The sequence below is a fragment of the Aspergillus sclerotioniger genome, assembly GCF_003184525.1.
Source record: "Aspergillus sclerotioniger CBS 115572 chromosome Unknown BO94scaffold_39, whole genome shotgun sequence".
NCBI classification, from domain to species: domain Eukaryota; kingdom Fungi; phylum Ascomycota; class Eurotiomycetes; order Eurotiales; family Aspergillaceae; genus Aspergillus; species Aspergillus sclerotioniger.
In genome coordinates, this window is record NW_020291029.1 from 276,015 (window position 1) to 299,048 (window position 23,034).

At 52.7% G+C, this 23,034-nt stretch overlaps 11 protein-coding genes across 11 annotated transcripts; 5 read left to right on the top strand and 6 right to left on the bottom strand.

Annotated features, from left to right (window-relative positions):
* Positions 1-885: 885 nt before the first annotated feature.
* Positions 886-1,788, bottom strand: BO94DRAFT_271034 (uncharacterized protein). Its single transcript, XM_025606562.1, has one exon. It carries the CDS (start codon positions 1,534-1,536, stop codon positions 1,174-1,176), a length of 363 nt encoding a protein of 120 aa, XP_025462677.1. The 5' UTR covers positions 1,537-1,788; the 3' UTR covers positions 886-1,173.
* Positions 1,789-2,470: 682 nt separating this feature from the next.
* On the top strand, positions 2,471-4,904 carry rlmA (SRF-type transcription factor RlmA). The gene is made up of 3 exons (XM_025606563.1): positions 2,471-2,663; positions 2,741-2,897; positions 2,976-4,904. Exons 1-3 carry the CDS (start codon positions 2,608-2,610, stop codon positions 4,656-4,658), a joined length of 1,896 nt encoding a protein of 631 aa, XP_025462678.1. The 5' UTR covers positions 2,471-2,607; the 3' UTR covers positions 4,659-4,904.
* Positions 4,905-5,454: 550 nt separating this feature from the next.
* Positions 5,455-8,175, bottom strand: BO94DRAFT_502536 (MFS drug transporter). Its single transcript, XM_025609453.1, has 5 exons — positions 7,584-8,175; positions 7,482-7,511; positions 7,109-7,419; positions 6,933-7,054; positions 5,455-6,883 (listed from the first exon to the last, which is right to left on the bottom strand). The coding sequence occupies exons 1-5, from the start codon at positions 7,890-7,892 to the stop codon at positions 5,745-5,747; spliced, it is 1,911 nt and encodes a 636-aa protein (XP_025462679.1). The 5' UTR covers positions 7,893-8,175; the 3' UTR covers positions 5,455-5,744.
* Positions 8,176-8,496: 321 nt separating this feature from the next.
* On the bottom strand, positions 8,497-9,998 carry BO94DRAFT_539859 (calcium binding modulator protein). The gene is made up of 4 exons (XM_025612793.1): positions 9,779-9,998; positions 9,688-9,706; positions 8,730-9,615; positions 8,497-8,667 (listed from the first exon to the last, which is right to left on the bottom strand). Exons 1-4 carry the CDS (start codon positions 9,817-9,819, stop codon positions 8,645-8,647), a joined length of 969 nt encoding a protein of 322 aa, XP_025462680.1. The 5' UTR covers positions 9,820-9,998; the 3' UTR covers positions 8,497-8,644.
* A 477-nt stretch (positions 9,999-10,475) lies between these two features.
* On the bottom strand, positions 10,476-11,689 carry BO94DRAFT_271161 (putative short-chain dehydrogenase/reductase family protein). The gene is made up of 2 exons (XM_025606565.1): positions 10,688-11,689; positions 10,476-10,613 (listed from the first exon to the last, which is right to left on the bottom strand). Exons 1-2 carry the CDS (start codon positions 11,566-11,568, stop codon positions 10,490-10,492), a joined length of 1,005 nt encoding a protein of 334 aa, XP_025462681.1. The 5' UTR covers positions 11,569-11,689; the 3' UTR covers positions 10,476-10,489.
* BO94DRAFT_271160 (uncharacterized protein) lies at positions 11,690-12,058 on the bottom strand. Its single transcript, XM_025606564.1, has one exon. It carries the CDS (start codon positions 12,025-12,027, stop codon positions 11,812-11,814), a length of 216 nt encoding a protein of 71 aa, XP_025462682.1. The 5' UTR covers positions 12,028-12,058; the 3' UTR covers positions 11,690-11,811.
* Positions 12,059-12,182: 124 nt separating this feature from the next.
* BO94DRAFT_526941 (gamma-glutamylcyclotransferase) lies at positions 12,183-13,707 on the top strand (the record flags this gene model as incomplete). The annotated part of the gene is made up of 7 exons (XM_025610369.1): positions 12,183-12,327; positions 12,387-12,493; positions 12,577-12,608; positions 12,703-12,752; positions 12,854-12,858; positions 12,966-13,050; positions 13,183-13,707. Exons 2-7 carry the CDS (start codon positions 12,402-12,404, stop codon positions 13,705-13,707), a joined length of 789 nt encoding a protein of 262 aa, XP_025462683.1. The 5' UTR covers positions 12,183-12,327; positions 12,387-12,401.
* Positions 13,708-13,863: 156 nt separating this feature from the next.
* Positions 13,864-15,112, bottom strand: BO94DRAFT_271541 (RNA recognition motif domain-containing protein). Its single transcript, XM_025606567.1, has 8 exons — positions 15,097-15,112; positions 14,823-14,982; positions 14,709-14,764; positions 14,578-14,650; positions 14,404-14,510; positions 14,232-14,344; positions 14,090-14,180; positions 13,864-13,991 (listed from the first exon to the last, which is right to left on the bottom strand). Exons 3-7 carry the CDS (start codon positions 14,726-14,728, stop codon positions 14,134-14,136), a joined length of 360 nt encoding a protein of 119 aa, XP_025462684.1. The 5' UTR covers positions 14,729-14,764; positions 14,823-14,982; positions 15,097-15,112; the 3' UTR covers positions 13,864-13,991; positions 14,090-14,133.
* A 1,557-nt stretch (positions 15,113-16,669) lies between these two features.
* BO94DRAFT_423230 (BRcat and Rcat domain-containing protein) lies at positions 16,670-17,568 on the top strand (the record flags this gene model as incomplete). The annotated part of the gene is made up of 2 exons (XM_025607421.1): positions 16,670-17,205; positions 17,271-17,568. Coding segments are annotated over 2 exons (834 nt in total), but the record flags the coding sequence as incomplete, so codon positions are not given.
* Positions 17,569-17,963: 395 nt separating this feature from the next.
* BO94DRAFT_590305 (uncharacterized protein) lies at positions 17,964-19,962 on the top strand (the record flags this gene model as incomplete). Its single annotated transcript, XM_025616011.1, has 3 exons — positions 17,964-18,096; positions 18,151-18,638; positions 18,691-19,962. 3 exons carry the CDS (start codon positions 17,964-17,966, stop codon positions 19,960-19,962), a joined length of 1,893 nt encoding a protein of 630 aa, XP_025462686.1.
* A 1,946-nt stretch (positions 19,963-21,908) lies between these two features.
* Positions 21,909-22,443, top strand: BO94DRAFT_590306 (uncharacterized protein; the record flags this gene model as incomplete). The annotated part of the gene is made up of 2 exons (XM_025616012.1): positions 21,909-21,980; positions 22,030-22,443. The coding sequence occupies 2 exons, from the start codon at positions 21,909-21,911 to the stop codon at positions 22,441-22,443; spliced, it is 486 nt and encodes a 161-aa protein (XP_025462687.1).
* Between the last annotated feature and the right edge of the window lie 591 nt (positions 22,444-23,034).

Consider the following 23,034-nt stretch of genomic DNA (forward strand, 5'->3'; position numbering starts at 1 on the left):
AAATTGAGGATCCAATGAGATCGGTAGATCGGTGCGAGCGAGTCTCTGGGGGGGAGGAGGGAGTCCAACACTTCACAATCTCCAACACTTGCACCGGGTTCAGGACGCAAGGGTGGTAGACCCGTATTAAGGAAAAAGGAAACAATCGAGACCCAGAGTCGGACTCAACACTGAAACCCAAGTTGGATGGTGAATCGGATACCTCAATCAAATTAAACCCTATTGGCAAGAGAGAGCAAAAGATAAAAATTGATAAAAAATGGCCCGATGAACGCAGAGGCAGCAAGGACCATCCAAGTGTCCCAGAGAGGACCGTCTGCAGCCCAGAATGGGGCAGCACGTCTAGCGTGCAGCAGGCAGTCCCGTCAAGGAATTCAGGTAGAAAAGCAATCGACTTGGCCAACGAGCGTATCGCTGCAGTTAATCCCGGGCGGCAACGTGGTGGAAGAGGCGACAGCAAACAAAGGTCAGAAACAAAGACTGCAGGGAAATAAAGGGGAGAGGAAGGAAAACCGATGAAGCTGCCAGTTAGAGATGAAAAAGGATGGCGATGATGAGGATCTACTGTGGTTTCCGTTTCAGGGGGTGAAAGATTCATACGCCCGCAAAACACAGCGATCCGGTGCCATGGTTCTCTATCCGCGATCCAGTCGGTGGCCGACTCGATTGGATCAAACGCAGAAGCCGAATTCGATAGGGTTCCTCTCTTCCTGGATCTGCTATCGATTCATGAGGTCACGATTGAAAAAACGTGGTTCCCACCAACAAGAATGGGCGGTGTTGTCCGCAGTCGAGCTGATAGTTACTGATAGTATGATCAGCACTACGACCTGGTAAGTACCGGCAGATACCAGTAGGAACCGCCCCTCCTCTATCTACATCCAACACAGCCCAAACATCTCGGTCATATTACTCTCCATCGACGGGGGAAAGTGAAAGACCCAATGCTGTTTCACCTGCTGAACATTCATTATTCTCCTCGTCATAGGGTATACAAATGGGTGCCCAGTCCGGATCATTTGACTTGACACGGTAGTACAGCAGCAATAATTTCCTCCATGGAAGACATACCGCCTCCCCATGCGACGCGCCGTGTGTGATAAGTTGATTAGGGTAGTGTTAGTGTCATGTACGAAGCACCTAGCCTACTTCCTGCTGGTGCGTTGAAGCAATCTAGTCAGCCCAGGGCGTAGAACAGATCCAATCTGCCAGTTGATCCCTGTGACGGGTCGAAGAGCTCGGGCCAATGAGAGCCCCCGGTGGAGGAGGAGTTTGGCCTGTTTGAATGACCCTGTAGGAATCTGCCCAATCAGGCAAGTGACCGATCATTGAGTCACTTGGCTTGATGCGGCTAGGCGTCTCGCCCAGTTGAACTAACCCGGTTACGGGCCCGTCGATACCTGAGGTTGGCGGTGATGGGGGAATTGGGCGATACGCCGACCGGCACCGGTTCTTTCTGACTTCGACGTGACTGTGCCGGCAGGCGGTAAGAGTTAGAACACCAACAGCGCAGCTTTGTTTGGTGGCCAGCGACATGCCGGTGACTGCAATGTAACCCCATCTGGAATGGTTGATCCACTCTTCGATGACAGCTTGGGGAATGTAATGCTAGTAGGTCGATCTTGAGAGGGGGGAAGGAGGGGAGTGGGTGATGAGGAGATGTGATGATTTTATGGAGGAGGTTGGAGGGAAACCCAAAGGAAAATACTTGATACCGGATGAATAGACCACCATATTATATATCTCCTGAGAGGATTGAAAGAGGACAAGCACTACAGTAATAATTCCTAGTAGTAAGTAGTTAGATATAACAAAAAAATCTAGCCAGACTGGTAGGAGTACCGGCCAATGGGAGAATCTATTAATAGGGGGGGCGGTAGTTAACAGCCGCCGTTGGCAAATTGGTAGCCGCCGGGCAATGGGCCAAACCTCGAACGGGCGGCAGCTCTTCCCACCGTCGGTCTATCTTTAGAATAATCTTCTGCATCACCCGCGTGTCGCCGCTCCAGCCATCCATCATCCTTCCCATCCATCCAAACCTATCCATCCCATCCCCGAAACTAATAGCTTTTGCTCCATCACGTCGCCTATCTCTCGTCTCTCGTTGCAAGGTGGGTTTCCTGAGGCTACGTCTTTCTCTTCCTTTGTCTCTCCTCCTGCCCTGCCCATCTGCCGCCTTCCCCCCCCCTTTGTCGTTTCTCCCGACGGATCACGCCGCGCGCCCTTCTCTCAACCCTCCTCCAAAATACCGTCGCTTCCAATCTCACCCCTCCCTCCTTTGCTCCTCTCCACCCCCCCGGTCATTCTCTTTCTATCTTCACGCCGACTTCTTCCTTCTCTCCGTATGGGGGACGATAGTACTCTTATGTGGGGGTTTTTAAGAAAATACTAAATATAAATTCTTCCCACAGCCTGGAGATTCCTGCCATCCTTCATTTTCCCTAATCGCGTTCCGGAAATTCTTTCGTCGGGCGGCGCTTCCTTGGGTTTCAGCTCGCGCCGCCATTTGATGCGGACGAACCACTCCACCGTGGACACCTGTTGACCTCGTCCATCAGTGTTTCATCGACGCTCTTTCCTGTGGGATTCGTTCATCCGTTATCCCTCATGGGTCGGAGAAAGATCGAGATCAAGGCGATCAAGGATGATCGCAACCGCTCAGTGTATGTTCTCCCTCCGGTGGATCTCCTCATCTCCATTAGCCCTAGCTCGTCAAGCTAACGCTCTGGTGCGCTTCTAGGACCTTTCTGAAGCGGAAGGGCGGTCTTTTCAAGAAGGCACATGAGCTTGCGGTCCTGTGTTCGGTAGATGTCGCTGTCATTATATTTGGTCACAACAAGAAGCTGTACGAGTTTTCATCATGTGATATGAGAGAGACGCTCGCTCGATATCAATACGTCCGTTACCTACCTGCCTGCAGATCCTGATGGCTGTTCGTTGATCTGACATCATGCCTTGTTTTCTACATCTTATAGTTCGGCCCTCCACACGAGCACAAAGGTCCTGAGGACTTCAACGGTAAACGCGACGATGATGACGATGAGGATGAGACGACCCCTGCCCCTGAAGATGTGCATCCAACACCTTCAAATGCTGCAATGATTCCCGCCCACCTACCAAGTCATCCCGGCTTCCAGCATGTCACGCATGCCCCGTCTGCATCCCCACCGATCGGAAATGGAATGCCATTCGATCCGCGCCACGGCACCCCGCAACCACAAGGAGTTTCTAGACCTTCGTCCCGGAATCATCTTCGTCGAGTGAGCTCCAACATGGGGCCTCAGCAGCATCATCATGCCACACCCCCGCCGCCTCCGCCTCCTCCGCAGAATGGTTTTACATACATTCATAATCCTCCCGTCTATAATCCCAGTCCTGCTCACACAATGGCTCAGCCTCCTCGTCCACCTCAGTTCGCGCATTATGTTCCCCCAGGACCGCATCACCCTCATCCTCACTCTCACCCTCACCCTCCGCCTCCGCCTCCTCAGCATCAACCTATGCCTCCGCAGTCTATGCCCCCACAGCCGATGCCACCGCACGCAATGACACCTCAAGCCATGCCGCCGCACCACCAGCCTCCTCCGCAGCACATCCCACAACACCCCCCTCATCCACTTGCACAGCAGCCGCCTCCGATGGCCATGACGCAGCCTCCACATGTCACCGTCCCGCAGGTCGCGCAGGCGTTCCTGCCGGAGCAAGGACGAAATTCCATGCCTCCGGCATTTGCAACAGAGCAGCATCCGCCGCCACCTCGGACGGTGTCGCTTCCTGAAGGGACTGCTCCGGCAGAGGCAATACCAGGCCCAATGAAGGCGGAAGGGACTCCGTCACCTCCGCACCAGCGTTCTATCTCCTCCAAATCACGCAGTATCTTCACACCTATTGATGACCGGGGCTCTGTGTTGGCTCGTCATTTTGGCGTCGGACCACCGACAGAGGCGGGCGAGAATGCGCTAGCGAAGGTTGAGGCACCACTCGAATCGCACGAAATGAAGCCCGGCGGGCTAGCCGCAAAGCCCCCTCCTCTCCCCCGAGCCGCCACGGAAGCCCCACGTCCGCCACCGGTAGCTGACCTCAAGCCCCCCGCACGGACGAACAGTGGTCAATTGCCGCCTAAGCGACCGCAGCTGAAGGTGCAGATCCCGAGTGAGAACTCCGACCGGGGCAGTGCAACGGCCGACTCGTCATCGCGCGACTCGGCGGGGAACAAGACGCTCACACCCGCCAAAGCAAATCCGGATACGGGTCATTCAAGCGTGGTATTGCCGCCACCCTCGCCATCTGCCGGTGCAATCCTGAGCGCGGGGGCTCAAGGGCCACCGAATCCCTTTGCACGGCCACCGCCTCCCGGAGCCGCGCCGCAGAGCAATAATTCGTATAACAATAACAGCAATATAGATACGCCCATCTCAGCTCTTCCCAGTCGGTTCGTTTCTGATGCACTCCTCCCGTCACCGTCCAGCTTCTTCCCGGAATGGGGTTTTGGGCGGTCCGGGCCGGACAGCAACATGCTCCCCAGCCCGCTGACGTTTCCCACACCTGCGCTGCAGAATGGGCCGGGGTTTGGACGTGAAGATGAGCAAGAGAAAAAGCGTAAAAGCCCCGACAGCGGGCCCAATGCCGAAGGGATCATGAAGAAACCAAAGACGTAATCCAATCCGTTGTTCCTACTACTAGACTGATGATTGTGGTGTTTTGTTCCTTGGGGGAATCGTCTTCTCCCGTGTTTCACATATGGCATCTTCTGGCGTTGGCGAAAGCTACCTGTGGTTTACTCTAATTGGGATGGGAAAGTTCGAATGAGGCTCGTTTGTTTCCCTGGGAACCTCTTTTTCCTCTGGTTCTGAACAAGTTCCTAGTCCTTCCTTGTTTGTGATAAGGGTTTTCCTTTTCAACTTTATACCCCTTCCTTTTTGCCATCTCGTCGTTTTTGGCTATTGACCTCTCATCCTATCTATCGATCTATTTCTCTCGGTCTCGAAATACATGAGAATGGTGCGATATATTTCATTCATTCCTCTCTTTTCCTATTTTTTTATCATCATTATCTTGCTTTAAGTTAAGCACTGGACACGGGGCACTTAATTTGCTAGTGTCCCCTTTCTAGTTCTAGTCAAGGGTGGCCTTTTCTTTTCTTTTCTTATTATTTTTGTTTATTTGGAAAAATTGTATATAAAGATGTGCGACTAGGAGAATTTAATTTGATAGTTTCACGGCACGTCCGTTTTTCTTCCCGCCCTCTACCTAAGTATAGTACATAGTATAAATTCTAAAAGTTTAACTTTATTTAATTAAGATGAGGTCATGACTCATGACGCGTTGGAGGCTACATTAACTCTAATATTACTATTCTTGTAGATGCAGGGTGCATAGTACGTAAGCAGGTATAGCCAAGAATTATGTATGTTTGATTGATTGATTGATTGATTGATTGATTAATAAATAATGGTAATGGTAATGGTAATATGATTGAAGTACTTTTTGTATGACTCTCCCTCTCTCTTTCTCTCTCTCTCTCTCGCCTTCTGGGCCAGGAGGGGGGGGGTTGACTCTCTCTCTCCGCACCCCCCACCCACCTCTCTCTTTCTCTTGCTGTTCTTGCCTTTTTCTCTCGATGTAGGTGTGACTTCGACTTTGAGTGTGTGTTTGTTTGTGTGGAGAGAAGGAAGGAGGGAAGGAGAGGGATAGATATGATTGATATATAGTAGACATATGTATGATGAACCTCCTCAAATCAATCATACCTCCTCTTTACTACTAGTGATACCTCTTCCTCCCTCTGCCTCTTCTTCCTGCCTTTTCCTCTTCTGATCCTCCAAAACAGCCTGTCTGGCTTTCTCCTGCTCCGCGAACCCCGTCTTGGCAATCGCATGTGATTTACTCAACACCACGGGGCGAATAAACAGACTCACGATGAGACCTACCCCCGCCATAGCGCAGTAGAAGATCCACATGCGGCTTAAGGCGAGAGTGTATGCTTTCAGGACGACGGTTTTCTCTGCCGAGGGCAGGGCTTTGATGAGGGAGGTTGCGGAGCCGGAGAAGGAGCTGTCGAGAGTGTTTGCCTTGGATTCGCCGATGGCGGCGGTGACGCGGGGCATTTGTTGGTGGAAGACGTTTTGGTAGATGACGGTGCCGAGGACGATGGAGATGGCGGCGGAGACTTGGCGGAGGAAGCCGAAGGTGGCGGTGCCGGCGGCCATGTCGGAGGGGTGGATGTTGGCTTGGAGGGCGACGAGAGGGGATTGGAAGAGGGGGCCGGTGCCGATGCCGCCGATGATTTGGTAGATGATGATGCGGGGCCAGGAGGCGTAGTATTTCAGGTCGATGAGGAGGCCGTAGCCCAGGGTCATGAGGATCAGGCCGCCGATGATGAGTTCGCGGTATCGGCCGGTCTTTTTGATGATGATCCCCGTGAGGGCGGAGAAGATGGAGAGGCTGAGGACGGTTGGGAGGACGTAGACGCCGCTCATGATGGGGCTGGCGAGGAGGACTGTTTGGAAGTAGAGCGGGAGGTAGTAGGAGCCCGAGATGAAGACCATGCTGTGGCAGAAGCAGATCAGGAGCATGAGGATGTTGTGGGTGTTGTTGAAGAGGCGGATTGGGATTACGGGGTAGCGGGCTAGTTTCCATTCGTTGAAGAAGGCGAGGGCCCAGGTCACGACGCCGAAGACGATTAGGCAGATCACGGTGGCGGAGTCCCAGGGGTAGTTGACGCCGCCGAATTCCAGGCCGAAGAGGAACATCAGAGTGCCGCCGAGCATGAGCATGTTGCCGGTCCAGTCGATGGAGCGGATGCCCGCCCAGAAGGGGACCTTGCCGGTTTCGATCTTGAGGAAGAAGACCAGGATGACGAAGGAGACGCCGCCGATGGGGACTGGGTTGGGTCAGTGGGGTTAGGGCTGGAGAGGGGAGGTTAGGCTTACGGTTGAGGTAGAAACACCAGCGCCAGGTCACGTCGGTGGTGAATGCACCGCCGACGATGGGGCCGAGAGCTCCTGCGATGGCCCACGTGGAGCCGAATAGACCGTAGTACATGGGACGATCTCTGAGGGATGGTTAGTCTTGGGTGCACAAGGGTGGGGAGGGAGGGCTGACGGACCTGACACTGAAGAGGTCGGAGACGCAGATGTTAGCAAGCACAATGATACCACCGCCACCAGCGCCTTGAATGGCTCTGCCCGAGATGATCATGGGGAGGTTGACAGCAAGTGCGCAAATCAGACTGCCCACGAGGAACAGGAAGTTGGCGATGAGAATGATGCGCTTCCGGCCCCAAACATCACTGATCTTACCCCATAAGGGGACACAGGCCGCATTGGCCAACAAGTACGACGAAGCTATCCATGAGTAACCACTCTCCGAGGCGTGGAAATGCGTTGCGATTGTTGGTAGGGCTGTCGAGACAATTGTCTATAGAAGCCACGAGTGTGAGTAGATGTAGATGCCGCATGCGATGAGGGAGGGATAATTACCATATCCAGAGCTGCCAGGAACAAAACAAGCTATAGCAGGACCAAGCAGTTAGCGTTGCCCCCACAAGGCGCAAAGAGACGAGGAGACAACAAAAAACATACACAAAGCGCAGTCATGACAACGACGATCTTCTTCTTCCCCAGCTTTTGCGCCTGCGTCGGCACCCGATCCAGCGGTGCGCCGGGGCCAGCTTTCTCCAAGGATCCATCCCCGGGCGTCTCAGCCGAAGGTTGTTCTCCTGATGTCTGGGAGTGAGACTCGATGGCGTCGGGCTTCTCCGAACCGTCTCGAGACGAGGCGCCGGCGTCGGAGGGCGACATCTTCTCCGCATTCACCAGGACGTCCTTGTCTTGGTCTGCATTTTGAAGGACACGGTCTTCCTCACGAGGAGGAACCCGAGTAGCCATCATGCTTATAGCCGGATGAGTTTCCGGAAGAGAAAAGAAAGACTGGAGAGGAGAGGCGATGTAAATCAAGACAGAAATGGGGTGGCGGACAGAACCGACGGTTGCAGTCAGGATTGGCGAGACGAGATCAGGACAGGAGGAACTGGAGGGCCTGGACGAAGGATAGCGGCCGGGCAGCAAGCTATAAGCTAACACCGTCAAGGTGTCAACAGCTCCACGCCAGTCAATTTAATCGAAAATTTTCAGGGGTCAATCCATGGGCAGGGCATTTCTTCGCTGAAAAATGGGATAAGGCACCCGACTGCATGACGCGTGCGTCCGATGCAGGCCAAATGGTTGGGGGGAAAGGAAATATTCGAGTTACACCATCGTTATGCTCGGACCATTTTGAGAGGCCGATCCCTCGCCTACGTTGCCCGCCTATGCGCATACCCGAATTCAACAAACAACGCGACCTATCACATCTCCTACCCGATGATTGATCGATGTATACCACTACTACTATTCCTGTCGCATACCCCAGACGCTGGCTATCAGCGCCCAGTCGTAAATCTACACCGCATCTTTCTTTGTCCAGCACCTTACGAGCATCGGGCGAAATCATAAAAGCGCATGTTATACTTTCCCGCTATGGAACCACCGGCCTGCGAAAGATGCTACGAGAACGAAGGGTATAATGTACAATATAGTTATAGAGGCTCCCAGGAAGATCATTTCCCCTCCAGCAATGTCTGTCAAATCGATCAGATCCCCATCTAATCCTGGAGTTGGAGGATTTCTGCGGCCCGCATTAGCAACCAACAACCCTCAACACACTCCACTCAGCAACGGGTGACTTACCAGTCAAGAATTCCTCAAAGCTCACCGTAATATAGCCATCGCGGTCGTCGTCGTATCGCTTAAACACATCCGTCATCCGCCGCAGACTAATGCACGCCTGCACGAAAAGATCAAAGCTCATGCCCTGCTTCGCTGGCCCGTATGCATGACCGTTCATCTGCCGCCCTTTATTCTCGAAGGTCCTAAACAGCACCATCACAAACGGCTGGCTCAAACGGTACCCAAAGGCAACCAGTGCATTCTCAAACTCATGTAGGCTGATGCGCCCGCTGCGATCTTGGTCAAACCGGTCGAACAACTCCCGCCATGCAGCCAGGTAGCGCCACAGCGCCACAAACTCGTCAAACGAGATCGTCCCGCTGTTGTTCCGGTCAAACATGCGGATCATCATCTTAACCGTGTTGGGATGGAACGAGGTAAAGTCCCCGTTCACCAGAGCAGAACCCAGCTCCAGCTCCGTGAGTGACCCCGAGTGCGAGGTGTTCGCAGCGCGGAACAGGGGGAATAGCTGTTGCGGATCGTCGTCCGGGACTGCCATCGCGGCATGGTGCGGCGAATTGGGCGGGCGTGCCACCGGCGGACGATTGCGTACCGGCTGGGTGGGAGGAGGCCCGAAGCCGTAGTTCTGGGGAGGAGGAGACGGGTGTAGTGGATGAGGACGGTGTTGACTCGCCGGAGGGACGTTTGTAGGTGACTGTTTACCGTGCGCGACCTCCATGGGAGGGCGCTGGCCTGGCGCGCCGTATCGTTGGGGATGTGGGCTCAGGTTGCCAGCACCAGAGACCGGCACTCGAGGGGGAATCCCGCTGGAAGTAGAATGAGGAGGTGGGCGAGGCTTCTGTTGGTGTCCGCTGCTCGATTGCATGGCACCGATCATTTGCGCTACCTATTGTCATGGCCAAGTCAGGAGGCGCGGGGCAATCCACCGGGCAGACGAGAAACGCTGGGACTGCCGTACCTGTTCCGGCTCTGCATGTCTGTATCAAGTTGTCGTGCATTAGCGACGCCCTGCATGGCTTCTGATGGGCTGTCAGAGGGTTGGGACTTACGCTGGCAGCGCATCGGGGTTGTAGGACTGATTGTATGCCATGACCGCAAAGCTGACGTAACCGATGCCGGGCGCAATCTGGAGAGGGGCAGAAGGCAGGCAGGCGCCGAGTCAAGGGGGCAGAAAGCAGACTGTGAGGGGAGAGAAGTGGGAAGAAATAGGCTGAGATCAAAAGGAGGTCGGAGAAGGATGGAAGGCCTGATTAAGTTCTACCCATGGTCTGCTAGTCGTTAATGAACAGATTGTTTTTGCGGCCTTGGAGAGCGGAGCCGTGGGGCGGCGGTTCAGCAGGAGTCGCCAAGAGACCTGCTCAGGCACCGCATCTCGTTCTCTCGCCCCTGGGTGGATGAGGCTGTGAATGTCTACGTACGACCGGGCTGTTTCTGCTAGTGCTAGTCATCAATAAGTGAATGGCCCGGATATAATGCAACACAGTCGCTGGCCGCTCCAAAAGGAACGCTCGCATCCAGACGAAGTCGTGTCCGACCGGCCTCAGCCCTATGCTTGATGCTACTTAATTTAATCCGGGAATGCTTGGCCCACAGGTTCCTTGCCCATTCACGGTGGAGCCTGGCGACGGTCTGTCCGTCTGGAAACGCCTATCGAACTCTTGTCTTACATTGCCTGAACGTCTCCAACGGTCGCGCGGACCAGTCATTCGACCGCAGCAGCAGGATGGCGTAACGCTTCGAGTAGTGGGCCTTAAGCGCTTCTACCAACCCCTGATTGACTTCTTCAGTCCCTTGGACTGGCTCTCGAGCACATCCATGATATCCGCCCATGCGGCCGCCTGGAATTGCCTTCCTTCCACTCCGGTCGTCAATGCCACAGATTCACTGCTCAGTGTTAGCACCTATGGCTTGCTCCAATGCGCATATCAATTGGATTGAAAACCAGCAAGCAGACTTACTCCAAGTATCCATCGCTCCGCCAACATTTCCCATGCGACTCCACCCCTTGGTAAGTGGCACTGACCAACGACCGGCTGCCTTGTTCCGCAGTGCGAGCAAAGAGCTTATAGGCCAGCCAAGCCATCCATCGCTCGTAGAATCTACTGTACTTTCGTCCCAACGACGAGACGCAGAACCCAGGGCTTACAGTGTTGATGATGACAGGCAGGGTGCCATTTTCATTTCGGATAAGACCAGCTACCGTCTTGAGAACATATTCCAGGAGAAGCTTGGAGATACCATACTGCCTTGGGCCTTTGAAGAACTGCGGGCTATTGAGATGTTTCAATAAGGGCTGCTTTGTCCGAAGACTCTGCGCTTTGACGCGAACAAACTGTTGGCTGGAGACGACCGTGAGATGAGCCGGATCCGACGGGGATGAGCTACTCCTGAGCTTTGGAAGGAGCAGAAGTGCCAATAGAGAAGTGGATAGCGTGTTAACCTGCAGTGTTTCCTCCCATCCCTCGGCTGAGACGCCAGAGTCTCGATTCCATAAGCCTGCATTGAGCAACGCGATATCCAGCTGTTTCAGTTCGTTGTTCACGCGGTTCACGAAGCTCTTAACGCTCTGGAAACTGTTTAATTCCACCTGCCATACTTGGATCACGCCAGGTCTGTTTGTGAGCTTTTCAAGCTCTGTCTTGGTCACTTGGCCTCGCTGTAAGTTACGGCTGCCTATGATAAGAGACTCCACCCCTAGATTGAGGAGCTTGATGGCGGCCTCAAACCCCAGTCCAGATGTTGCCCCGGTCAGGAGAACCGTCTTCCCTGCAAATGAAACCCCACTGGGGTCGACCGGGGGGTTATATTGTGTTCGGAGGAGACGAAGGAGACTAGCCATGGTGTATTGAACGGGCACACAAGGCAAGATATATAACTTCAGGAGAAGGAAGACGATCAGTCACTGATGTAGCCCGACGGAGTTATCGGCCGAGTTCAAAGGCGATCATTAATCTATAGGGACAAGGATGTCTTCGAAGGATCAGATCAACCAACCCTGCATAAAGCTGACGAAAATTGAAGTCAATTGATTAGCGATCCGCAATGTTTGATAGTATCTAGCTACCAGTTGGGTTAGCTGGGGCTAAGGCTGGGTCCGGCGTCTGGGCCGCCCCGCTGGCTCCGAGATGACTCGAGTCGGCAATACGAGTACGCGCAAGTTCTGCAGGCCCCAAGGTCCCCAGCCAGAGATTGAGACCTGTGAATTTGGTGACAAGGTAAAGTCAGTTATTTTCCGACCTGCACGGAAGTAGGTAGAAAGAAGTAAGAACAGCCGGGATGTTCCAAGCAGACGCCACATTGACGGGAAATCAAGTGCGAGTAGAGTCGAGAGCGAATGAGGAACAAGGATAGTGGCAACATCCCAGAAGCCAGCAAACAGTGCAAACACGCGGAGAACCCCTTCTTTGCCCGCCGTGGCGTGCTTGTTCGCGATGGATTCCATAGACCGGCAATCTGGGATATTCGCTCTCTTGAACGCAGTGACTGGGGTTCTCTACCATTAAATCGTATTGATTTAGACAGCTGGGGTGTCATCGAGCTCTGATCGCCTCTTTTATCGGGGTTGCTACGGCTATATATTTCACACCGAGTAGATATAGTACGAAATTACCCCGCAGAACACTGACCAACATCGACAACTGTTAACCCAAACTCCAGATTCCCAAATAAAATATGGTATCCAGCGAGGGGACACCTGCAGTCTCGTCCGAGAAAAACTGGCGCGAGAACTTCCCCGACGGCGACCTCTGGGTATTCGGCTACGGGTAAGCCTATCATATCGATTAACGCGATTGGCGAGACGATAAACCCAGGCCTGGTGTGACGATGTGGCTGACCCCTTTAAAAGGAGCTTGATTTGGAAGCCTCCGCCGCATTTCGGTACGTTCAAGTCCCCCCTAAAGGATCGTCGGGCCGGAATGAGGGTGCCTGAATTGTCTATCCAGCGCAACTAACCAACGGCGCAATGCGATAGATCAACGAGTTCCAGGTTACATCAATGGCTATGTCCGACGCTTCTGGCAGGTATGTCATATCGCTTATTCTCTGACTGTTTCATACTGCGGGATGAGATACCCATCAGTGTGGGTTGATTCGAGATTGACTGAAGGACCGGAACTCTATAGGCTAGGTAAGTCTGAAGTGTGCCTTTAAGCTACTGATCGTCACGTACCTGGCGTGGATCCGGATTGCATGGTGTTTCAGCGCAGTAGGCTAACGCACGATCTATCTATCTAGTAATGACCACCGCGGAACCCCAGAGAAACCTGGACGGGTAGTAACAGTGATTGAGCGGGAATTCTGGGAGACCCTTGATGATCCGGTATGTTGTTTCTGTCGATCCTCCATATACTGTCGCTGTGTCCCTTTCCTGTTCATCCACACTGCATTGATCCCCAAGTACTGCACTCTATCATATCCGAGAAGGTGTCTCACAAACCACCACTTGAAATAGCTAGCACACCATGAAACATCCCCAAGCGCCACTATCTGGGGTGCAGCGTACCACATCCCCGCCAGCCATGCCAATGAAGTCCGCCACTATCTCGACATTCGCGAAATCAACGGCTATACTGATCACTATACGCCGTTCCATCCAGTCCTGAAATCTCAGGGATCTGACGCCACAGAATTTCCTACTACTCCCATCACCTGCATGGTCTATATTGGCCAGCCTACCAACTCCCAGTTTCTGCGCGAACCGGCCCAACGGGAACAGCAGGCTGTGGCCGAGGTGATCAGTCGCAGCGAGGGCAAGAGTGGAAAGAATGCAGAGTATCTTTTCATGTTGGAGAAGGCGCTTGAGGGACTTGGTCTTGGCAATGCTGAGATGCATATCACCGATTTGGTGCGGCGGGTTAAGGCTCTTCAGAACGAAGACGAGGTGCGGAGAGAGGAAGAAAAAGCCGAGCGGGTCTTGGAAGAGTCGTTGCATCCATCGGAACAGGAGGCGCATTGGGGATTCCCACCGGCTGAATAGATTACTGTTTACGTAGGGATGGATAGATAGATCATGACTTGGACCTAGAATAATTCCAAATTCACGATAGAACACTAGAGCTTCGCTGGACCACACCCTTCGGCTCAAACCAGGTGTAACATAAGTCGGATTACATACATGTCAACTATGACCCGAGTAAACGACAAAGCACAATGATTTTAGCCACACGATGCGGATCAAGTCAAAAGAGATGTCATTATCGCAATGAACAGACGTCAAAGTAAAGAGGCAGTGGTCGTGTCTTCGTAAGTCTCCATCATAAAAAAAGCCGGTGAGCATGCGCTCGTGTTTATCCCAAACTTTATGTCCGAAGGGACTACAGCAGCTGACATGCACGAAAGAAGTAAATCAGAATAAAGGCAACGGCAGAAGGCCGGTCCATGGCAGTGGGCATGCTTAAACAGCCTACTCGGCATGGCCAGTCTCCTCCTGCTGCTGGTTGTTACGCCAGCCTGCGATCGTCAGCATCGAGACTATTCGACATTGGAAATCAAGCAACTTACCACCGCCGCCGTATCCACCACGGTTGTAGCCACCGCGTCCATGGAAACCACCACCGGAGCGCGGGCCTTGGCGCTCCGAGGCCTTGTCGACACGGATGACGCGGCCGTCGAATCTGCACAAGTTAGTGTCGCCCTTGATGGCTGGGAAGTGGAGTACGGGTTGTATGCTTACTCCTGGTTGTTCATGGCCTGCGCAGCGGTGTCGGCATCCTCAGGGTTGGCGAAACGGACGAAGCCGAATCCGCGGCTGCGGTTGGTGTCATGGTCCTTGACGACAATCTGAAAATGGTAAGTATGGGGAGAACGAGGAGACTCTTATGGGCCCAGAGGATTGTGGAGGACAAACAGCTTCTTCAATGGCACCGAACTCGGAGAAACCCTGACGGAGGGTCTCATCAGTAGTGTGCCAGGCAAGGCCTCTGATCACGGTTAGTCTGATGATGGGGCATGGGAGTTAGAGAGAAAGGACCAACAGACCCGACAAAGAGCTTGGACATTTTGAATTTTGGATTTCACAAAGATTGTGATCGAAACTATCTTGGCAGTAAGCACCCGCGGGTCGAGGGAGTCAGAGTGGTGAGGATTAGTGACAAGCTTCGGCGACTCCTTTGAAGTAGTCAAGTCGGACTTGGGTAAGGAAGAAGGAAATGAGAGGTAGCGAGAAGAAAAACAGGAGTGAAGAGAGGAAGAGAGAAGAGGAAAGATGGCAGAGGGGGTGGTTTTTGTGAGAGCAGTCCCTGCAGAGGATCCCCTCCACAACGGAGACTCAGGTGAGTCTACCGAATTATGAAACGAAAAGATTCACTGGTAGTGGGAAAAATGCGCGAGAAAAAAAAAAGGTAAAAAAAAAAAAATCTTGACGTACCTTTTAGAAGCGACTCGTCAATTCGAGCCAGAAACAGAGGGAGAGATGAGAGTAGGGAAGCAGTTCTGCAGAATCGGAACAAGGGATGGAGGGGGAGTTGATTTCTAGGGAACAGATGAGAGGAAGAAGAAGCGGCCGACAAAGCGGGGGAAGTCTGGCAGTAGTGGCAGAAGTGGCAGAGGGCGAGGGTGCTCGAGGCTCAAAGCGACAGCCAACTACCCGCCAGCGTAGCTCCAACTGCAGCCAGCACGGCAAACGGTATGTTTGTCTTAATAATGCAAACGAGGGGGGCAAAGAGCGATGGGATTGGAGACGCTAAAGAGTCATGCCCGGCGCGCACCTCCGTTCCCCTCCTCTGCCTGTCTTCTACTCTTCCAGTCCTGTCCCCCTTTTCCCGCGGGCTACGGCGGGTGGGAGGTTTACCTGTAGGCGGTTTTGGTTGACTGGGTCGCAGCCTTTCCATCAAGGTGCCCGTGTCTAGTACTACTACTTCCTATCCCCACCGGACCGGATGAGGGTGAGTCTGGTTTGGGCGGTGCCAAAGCCGAAGAGCACGTCGGGACTGAAGGGAGCTAAGGGTAAAACCGAAACGATCGGCTGTGTCTTGTAAGCAATCTACTATGCACCGCACAAGCTCGTGGACTTGACGGGAATCCGTTGCAGCCTCCGTTGTCCGTTGGTGGAGGGGAGCCACTCATAGGGCTGCTGAAGAACTTGGCCATGGCCCATCCAATCTCTCTGCACGGACTCGGCGGTTCCACGATCTTGTCTGTCTGAGTGTCTGGGTATGGCTGAACCGACACCTTACTGCTATCGGGGATTATCACCAGCGAGGAGGAGACTGCCCGGTATCTCTCTGGTACTCCGCACCCGAGTAGCTTATCTGATTGCTTGTCTTACTCCGGTTCAGTGCCACTTGATTAGCTTGGTAGCTTGGTAGCTTGAAGGTGAGGTTAGAACTACACCATGTTTACTACAAATCAAAGTCTCCTGCAGCCTTTCTTTCACTGCTTCTTTTACTGTTTCTCTCGTTCCTTTTCTCACTCCCTCCTCCGTACTTACCTTTCTACCTGCATCGGTCTGGAACCTGGGTTTCTCGATGATTTCGCATCTGTTTGCACCCATGAAGCTAATCCCGTTTGGTGGGCGCAGTGGATGGTACCTGATCTTCCAGTGAAGGTATCGAGCTTCCCTCCTCCCCCCATTTTTTCCTACTGTCTTGTCTCCTGTTTTCATCTCACTTCACTTACTAACTCACTCATCCACCTTATCCCTTGACCTTCCTCATCCACTGTATCTCCTCATTCACATCGGGAATATTCACCATGGATGAGTTGTCGAAAGAACTCATCAACGTTCTGCACCAAGAGGCCCAGGTCGAGATTGAGAGCTGGAAGCAAAAGGCCGGCCTTCTCTCAGACTGGCAGTTAGCCCTCAGCGAGTGGACAACCGAGCTTCAGCAATGTGCCAGGGATATCCAAGACCACAAGATGGCCCTGAGCGTTGCGAAAGCAGTCTACGATTCCAACACGCCGATTCGACGCCTGTGGACGCTGCTCCTCAAAACTGTACCGCGGAGAGCTCGAAGGACGCCGAGAAACGCCATTCCACTCATAGCAAACCCTCCGAATGCGTTGCCTGCACGGAGCTACGCCCCATGAGCGACATGTTTGTGGCGCCGTGCTCACATCAATACTGTCGAAAGTGCATACACAAGCTAGTCGAAGACTCCCTCATCGACGAGTCGCTTTTCCCTCCTCGTTGCTGCCGCATGCCGATCGTTTTGTCTTCCGTGCAAGCATTTCTAGGCCAAGAGCTAGCCAAACGGTACGAGGAGAAGAAAATGGAGCGCGAAGACCCATACAGAACCTATTGCCCAAACGCAGCGTGCGCGACATACCTTATGCCATTCCAAGTGCAGGGCTACATTGGTACATGCAAGATTTGTCGCCAGCAGACATGCACTCTGTGTAAACGACAAGTCCATGCTGGTGCTCAGTGTATCGATGAATATCACGAGGTCTTGGATTTGGCGAAAGAGCAAGGGTGGCAGCGCTGTGCCAGATGCCGCAACATTGTCGAGCTGGGAACGGGCTGCAACCATATCACGTAAGTGGAACCTGACTGGAAAACTTGACATGAGTATCGATTAAAGGACATGGTCTCCCTCTCAGATGCCGATGTAGGTATGAGTTTTGCTACGTCTGCGGAACCAAGTGGAAGAAGTGCAGATGCGAGGTATGGGATGAGAACAGACTGTTACATCGAGCCCAGCACGTTGCTGGCCGGGACCAAGTCGAGCCCCCTGCTCAAGCTGAGGTGCAACGGGTGGTACAAGACTTACGGGAGCGCCATGAATGCGATTATGATGGCCGCTGGAAGCGTATCAACCGAGGGCAGGAATGTGAGGAGTGTCTTGAATATCTTCCGGATTTCATAGTTGAATGTCGCCAGTGTCATCTTCGGGTCTGTGTACGTTGCCGGTTAAACCGTCTTTGACTGGTTTACGTACTTGTCAGAATTGTGAGTTGATATCGATGTTGTTGCATCCAATATTGTGGCTACTATCTACGGAAAGGAGGAAAGCAGCGGGCTAATATGGAGAGGTAAGGGGATGATACTTGCGGAGGAAATGTATGATAGCCTAAGTTGATGACCTGGAGCTCGGAAGAGTTTTCCTCATAGTTGGAAACTGCGACATCATCTTGAAGCAAAGTCCGACGCTTAAGTCATCGTCCCATCCAAGTCGTAGCGATGTCATCAGGGCGCCCAGCAGCACTTGCCTCACCGGCGGACTTTTTCTACGACACTCCTTCCCCTCCACACCACCCAACCACACACCTGACCCTTCATCCTCACTGTTCATCATGGCTCAAGCCATAGTCCACCGATATCTGTCTTGTGATTCATACAACAGGATCGAGGTGTGGATCGCGCAAACAAATGCTGAACTTGCCAGCTCCAGACCAGTTCCCACTTTCAAGCACCCTTCGCCTCAACGTTGGTTCACTCGATCTCTCTTCTGGTGTGAGACTGGCTCCTAACGTCCTGCAGCCAGCAGGTTTCCTAGGTTCTCGCGAACTCACCTCGCTCACGTCCAAAGCAAGCACCGCCCACCCGACTTTATAACACGGGGAACGAACCAGGAAGACCTCGAATCCAACTCCGTTACAGTGAAAGAAGAACGACTTGATCGGGAAAGCCCAACAGTCTGTGGGTTTTTACTGAATATGAACCCTGATATTACCACAGAGAAGAGCCAGGAACAGCTGCTGGGTCGTGAGAGTCGGCCGAGACCGTCCAAGCTGGGATGGTTTGAACAGTCAGTTGCATCACTGGCAACTGACCTGGCATCAACTTCCTACACTTCAAACAAGGATCATCACGGATATGAACGCCGTCCTCGACACAGAACCAAGAACGATCGATATGAGTATAAGAACAAGAAAGTCGGCGGGAGAAATTACCGTGTCTCGAAGCGAGTGAAAAGGCCAACCAACGACACCTTCCATGCTTCCAATGTACCCTGTGATCGACTGACAGTGAGTGGACTTCTTAAGTGATAGAAGGATGACTCTGCTAATCTCGTGGTAGTTGAATCATCGGGGTATCCAGGGAATTTTCCAAAAGGGAAAGGCATCAGCCCCTGTCAAATCCCGTACCAGCGGTCCGATGCCGGACCTTTTCGGTTTCGACACACCTATGGCTGCATGGAACTTGCACCCGGCCCCTAGGCTCGGATTCTCTGAAAGCGAATTCCTGCTTGGAAAGTCAGTTTCCGACCGGATCTCCAGCAGCAGGACCACCTGCGAATTAGATGAGGAGAGCGATAGCGCCGAATATCCAACCACATCTGCACCCAAGCACTCGAATGCTGTTGCAAACACCCCATCTACAACGAGAGGCTATTATCCCCCACGATCTTGGGAAAATGTCAATCTAACATCTGAGCTCAAGGGGAAGGATGGAGTCCTAGCTCTTGATTTCTCATCCGACCGAGCCTTGGAGCTGCATCCCAAGAAGCTCCTTGGTTACTACCTGAACCCCCCAGAGACAGTTGGGACACCATCAAAACCGAACATTAGCATAGATAATAATCAGCAATGCTACAGCCGACTCGAAGAGGGCGAAGAATTCCAGAAGCGCAAATTTCCCTCTCTATCCTCTGGGTCGAAAAGGAGCACAGCGAAGCTTCCTAGAAGCGCCAAGAAGGTCGATGCGATTGAGAAGGAAAGATGGATGCCGGAGCAGCTTGCTACATCCCTTTTACGCGATGACATTTCCCTCGAACAGTCCGGATTGCCTAATGCGGACTTGGATTGGCAGCCTGTTTCAGCCTTCGATAATTGCAGCAGCTTTGTAGCTGCTACCAAAGATTTTGATGACGGTATGATTTTGGATGGAGGGGTGCACGGCGACAAACAAACCTCAAAGGTTCGAATTGGAAGCGACAGCTGGATATCATCTTCGATGGTCGAAATCAGCCTCTTTGGCGAACCGTTGGACTACCTTGGGCATGAAGCTACAAAAGCCACTGGGGAGTTGGACTACGAGATAGTGGACTCCACAATGGCACCCGAAGTCATGGATTGCTCAGATATGGAGGCTCTAATGGACATGGAGGAATGCGTCACGAATATCACCCACGATACAGACAAAGACTATATGGACACCGCTTCGAACATGATCGCTGCAAGTTCAGTCACCTGCGACACGAGCACAAGCGGCATAGAGGAACGTTCTGAACCCTGGCTTGAGTCGAGGGTTCGACGAAGCCCTGGGCCGATAAGAATCGGAAACGAAGACTTGAATATGGACATCTTTGATGGGTTTGGGAGGTTTTGGCAACGACAGAGGTATTACTGAGAGACGTTGGTATTGAGTGAGATAATATGTTTGGCCGGGGGTGGGGGTTCTATTGCTTGAGACTTTCTTGTTGGGCTGTTGGCTTTGATTTGCTGTGATTGACTATTTGACCCGGTATTGATGTATTGTACACCACGCAAGCCTCAGGAGACCCAATCTACCACCTTTGCTGATGCTTAACCCGCAATGCCTGGATCACGGCCAGCCCGAGAGCACGGATGGGGTGCCCGGCCGATAACAGAAGTAAGCCCAATATTGAGAGGCGACATTTACCAATCGCCTACCTCGACCAGTTGTAGAGGCCTTCTCCGTGCATGGGCAGCATTGCGATCGACAGCGTAGCGGCCTGGAGTTGCTTTTTCGGGTGCATTAGTGTGGGATAGTAGTGGCTAGCAGGCTGTAGTCTCGACCAGCGACGGTATACTCCCATGGATGACTGGCTGCACGCCATCGGTCACCCAATATTGGAAATTCACTGGGGGGCAACAGACATCCCGATGGAATGGTTGCTTTGTTCAACCCCTGGTCCGTCTAGTGCCCACCCGGGAGCGCCGACGGACCGGCGCTGACAAGGATCCGTTCAGTTTCACGGACAGGCAACGGCCCAGGCAGCAAGCAAAGGTCCAGGATGTGATTCCTGGCCGGCTCAGCCACTGGAGCAGGCATAGGTACTCCTAGAAAGCCACGCAATTGCCGGTGGAGGGGATCCATGCAATGCACCACGGAACCATTCCCCCGGGACGGAGAGGGATCAGGGACAGCTCTAGACCTCTCGATGTGGTATGGATTGCCTCGACTAGGCGCGTCACTAGCAACTGTCCGGATAGTTCAATGTCGTTGGTACCTGATGTGACGGGAATTGGGTACCAGGGCTTGAGTTGTTCTTTTCGAGTTGACTGGGAAGACGAGTGTCTCGAACGCTCCTTCATATGTTGTATCTCCTGACTCTGCAAGATGCTCTGTATCCTGTCCATAGCTAATATAAGCAATGTCAGTTGCCATGAGAATCACCGTGGTTGACTGCACAGCCTCCGCGCATCTCAGTCGATCTGTTTCATCGTCGCGATATCCGCCAACGACCATGGGCCCAGACACGCAGGCCACCATCAGGCCACAGCGTGCGCATCTACCTACATTAGCATCAACCCGAGAAACTCTGTTACTGACGATCCGGACCCGACGATCTGGCACTGGACTCGCCTGACAACGTCCCCTGAGCGCCCAAGCCCGTCCATAGGCCAGAGAAACCGTTAGTTTCTCCTATTTCAGCCCGAGCGGACGGTACGCCACGACCTGCATGCGGCCAGATAGACCGATAAGCTAGGAGGGTGAGGGTAGGACATGGTGCATTGGTCTATGTCGAGTGTGTCTCCTTTCCCTCCTTCGTCCTGGCTCCTGTTCCTTCTTCCCTCAACATCGCTTGGCAGTATCGAAGAGGCGTCAGGTCATTTCACGATGCTGCGTGTGTCTGGCATCTTTTCTTTTGTCACCCGTGCAGATCTGTCTCGTGTGCATTGGGGCCAGGCTGTGTCCGAGGAGAAATTAAACCTTGCACCTCCATAATTACCCTGGAGGGGCATCGGAGTGTGCTGTTTCGACCGGGGTTCACTGTCTAGTCGATACAAGGTGCATACCACCTGTTAGCTTGGATGTATCCAGTCCACTCACCGTTGCATTAGTGTAGAGCCCGGTCTTGGTGCAGGCATCCCCGATGCTTGGTCTTGTCGGGGTCCAAAAGCACTGGTGAATGTGGGCGTGAATAGGCGGCGTGTGGCATATAAAAAGCGAGAGCTGACCACATCCAGACTCATATCAACTTTGTCTACGAGTACCCAATTCTCTTGAACTTTCTCCAAGCTACTCCTATAAAATTCTTTCTCTTCTACGCTCATTCTCCCCTCATCCATCTTCCCAAAAGCAGAGACCAACAGAGACAGACAACCACCATGTCTACCATCCACCACCCCTTAACCGAACACAACCTCTCCCTCCATAACCAACACCAACACATTGAGTCTGTTAGTATCCCAAAGCACTTCCATTCCCATACATATCTAACAAGCCTAGAACCCTCCAGTCCCAACAAGCACCTGGGTCGACTCCCTCATTGCCTCCGAACGCGTCCACCTCTTCACCACCCAACTTGCCCAATCCCTCTCCAATCCCCCACCCACCAACATGGACATCGACACAGACCTCCAGAATATTTCAAACCTCTCACACGACTCAGCCCTCTCTCCCTTCAAACTCTTCGAGCATACATATACACACCACCAGACCGTATATCAGGAAACCCCACTAGAGCGCTTCCTGACCCCGGGATACAGTGACCCATGCTACGTGGTCAAGTCTGCACTGGCGGATATGGGAGTGCAGTTTGGGAGTTTGGAAGGGGGTGAAAAGAGGAAGAAGATCGCGAGGGCGAATGTGGAGGTTGTGAGGGCTGTTAGTGCTAGTGCTGGTAGGAGTGAAGGTTCGTAGGATAGAAAGTGTAGTCTTGGGTATATGGGTTAGTGTTCTTGATTGTATGTAGATCGTCGACAGTTGGATAGTTTGAATAAAAGTTAGGGTTCTACTTCTTTTACATAAATTGAGATCAAGCACTACACATCTCTGCTACGGAGTCCAATCTACAAATTCCTCACCATAACATTCTATCTGTGCCCGTGATATTCTGGGTATACTATAAGTCACAGTAACAGTAAACATAAAAGAAAAAAACAAAAAAAGGAACAGTAACTCACAATCAAGCTATGCTATGCCATACCATCACCAACCACAAAAGCTCCACCTGTCGCGTCGCATCGCATCGCATCGCATCGACGATAAACCCTCCTCAGTGCTTCTATGTCCCACCAACCCTCTCATCCCAACATTCAACACATCATGTATCGATATTATAAACATCCTCCGCCTCCTTCCCCCATCCCAGCCCTCAAAGCCAGACCCTCATAACGGCGACAACGCCTCCACAGCCCCCGCTCCCTTAAACAACCCTTTATTCCTCACCACCACTTCAACAGGATACTTCCATTCCATGAAGCGAGTCCAACCTACACCACATACAATGCA

Excerpts from the sequence above, each read along its gene's own strand:
- BO94DRAFT_271034 (XM_025606562.1), bottom strand. The coding sequence starts at position 1,536 with ATGTCGCTGGCCACCAAACAAAGCTGCGCTGTTGGTGTTCTAACTCTT.
- rlmA (XM_025606563.1), top strand. The coding sequence starts at position 2,608 with ATGGGTCGGAGAAAGATCGAGATCAAGGCGATCAAGGATGATCGCAAC. Across the intron at positions 2,664-2,740 it reads GATGATCGCAACCGCTCAGT|GACCTTTCTGAAGCGGAAGG; the intron begins GTATGTTCTCCC and ends GTGCGCTTCTAG. Across the intron at positions 2,898-2,975 it reads CGCTCGCTCGATATCAATAC|TTCGGCCCTCCACACGAGCA; the intron begins GTCCGTTACCTA and ends TACATCTTATAG.
- BO94DRAFT_502536 (XM_025609453.1), bottom strand. The coding sequence starts at position 7,892 with ATGATGGCTACTCGGGTTCCTCCTCGTGAGGAAGACCGTGTCCTTCAA. Across the intron at positions 7,512-7,583 it reads TTGTCATGACTGCGCTTTGT|CTTGTTTTGTTCCTGGCAGC; the intron begins GTATGTTTTTTG and ends GTCCTGCTATAG. Across the intron at positions 7,055-7,108 it reads TCCGACCTCTTCAGTGTCAG|AGATCGTCCCATGTACTACG; the intron begins GTCCGTCAGCCC and ends ACCATCCCTCAG.
- BO94DRAFT_539859 (XM_025612793.1), bottom strand. The coding sequence starts at position 9,819 with ATGGCATACAATCAGTCCTACAACCCCGATGCGCTGCCAGC. Across the intron at positions 8,668-8,729 it reads CTTTGAGGAATTCTTGACTG|AAATCCTCCAACTCCAGGAT; the intron begins GTAAGTCACCCG and ends TGCGGGCCGCAG.
- BO94DRAFT_271161 (XM_025606565.1), bottom strand. The coding sequence starts at position 11,568 with ATGGCTAGTCTCCTTCGTCTCCTCCGAACACAATATAACCCCCCGGTC. Across the intron at positions 10,614-10,687 it reads CGGAGCGATGGATACTTGGA|TGAATCTGTGGCATTGACGA; the intron begins GTAAGTCTGCTT and ends AACACTGAGCAG.
- BO94DRAFT_271160 (XM_025606564.1), bottom strand. The coding sequence starts at position 12,027 with ATGTGGCGTCTGCTTGGAACATCCCGGCTGTTCTTACTTCTTTCTACC.
- BO94DRAFT_271541 (XM_025606567.1), bottom strand. The coding sequence starts at position 14,728 with ATGTCCAAGCTCTTTGTCGG. Across the intron at positions 14,651-14,708 it reads ATGTCCAAGCTCTTTGTCGG|AGGCCTTGCCTGGCACACTA; the intron begins GTCTGTTGGTCC and ends AACCGTGATCAG. Across the intron at positions 14,511-14,577 it reads TCGGTGCCATTGAAGAAGCT|ATTGTCGTCAAGGACCATGA; the intron begins GTTTGTCCTCCA and ends TACCATTTTCAG.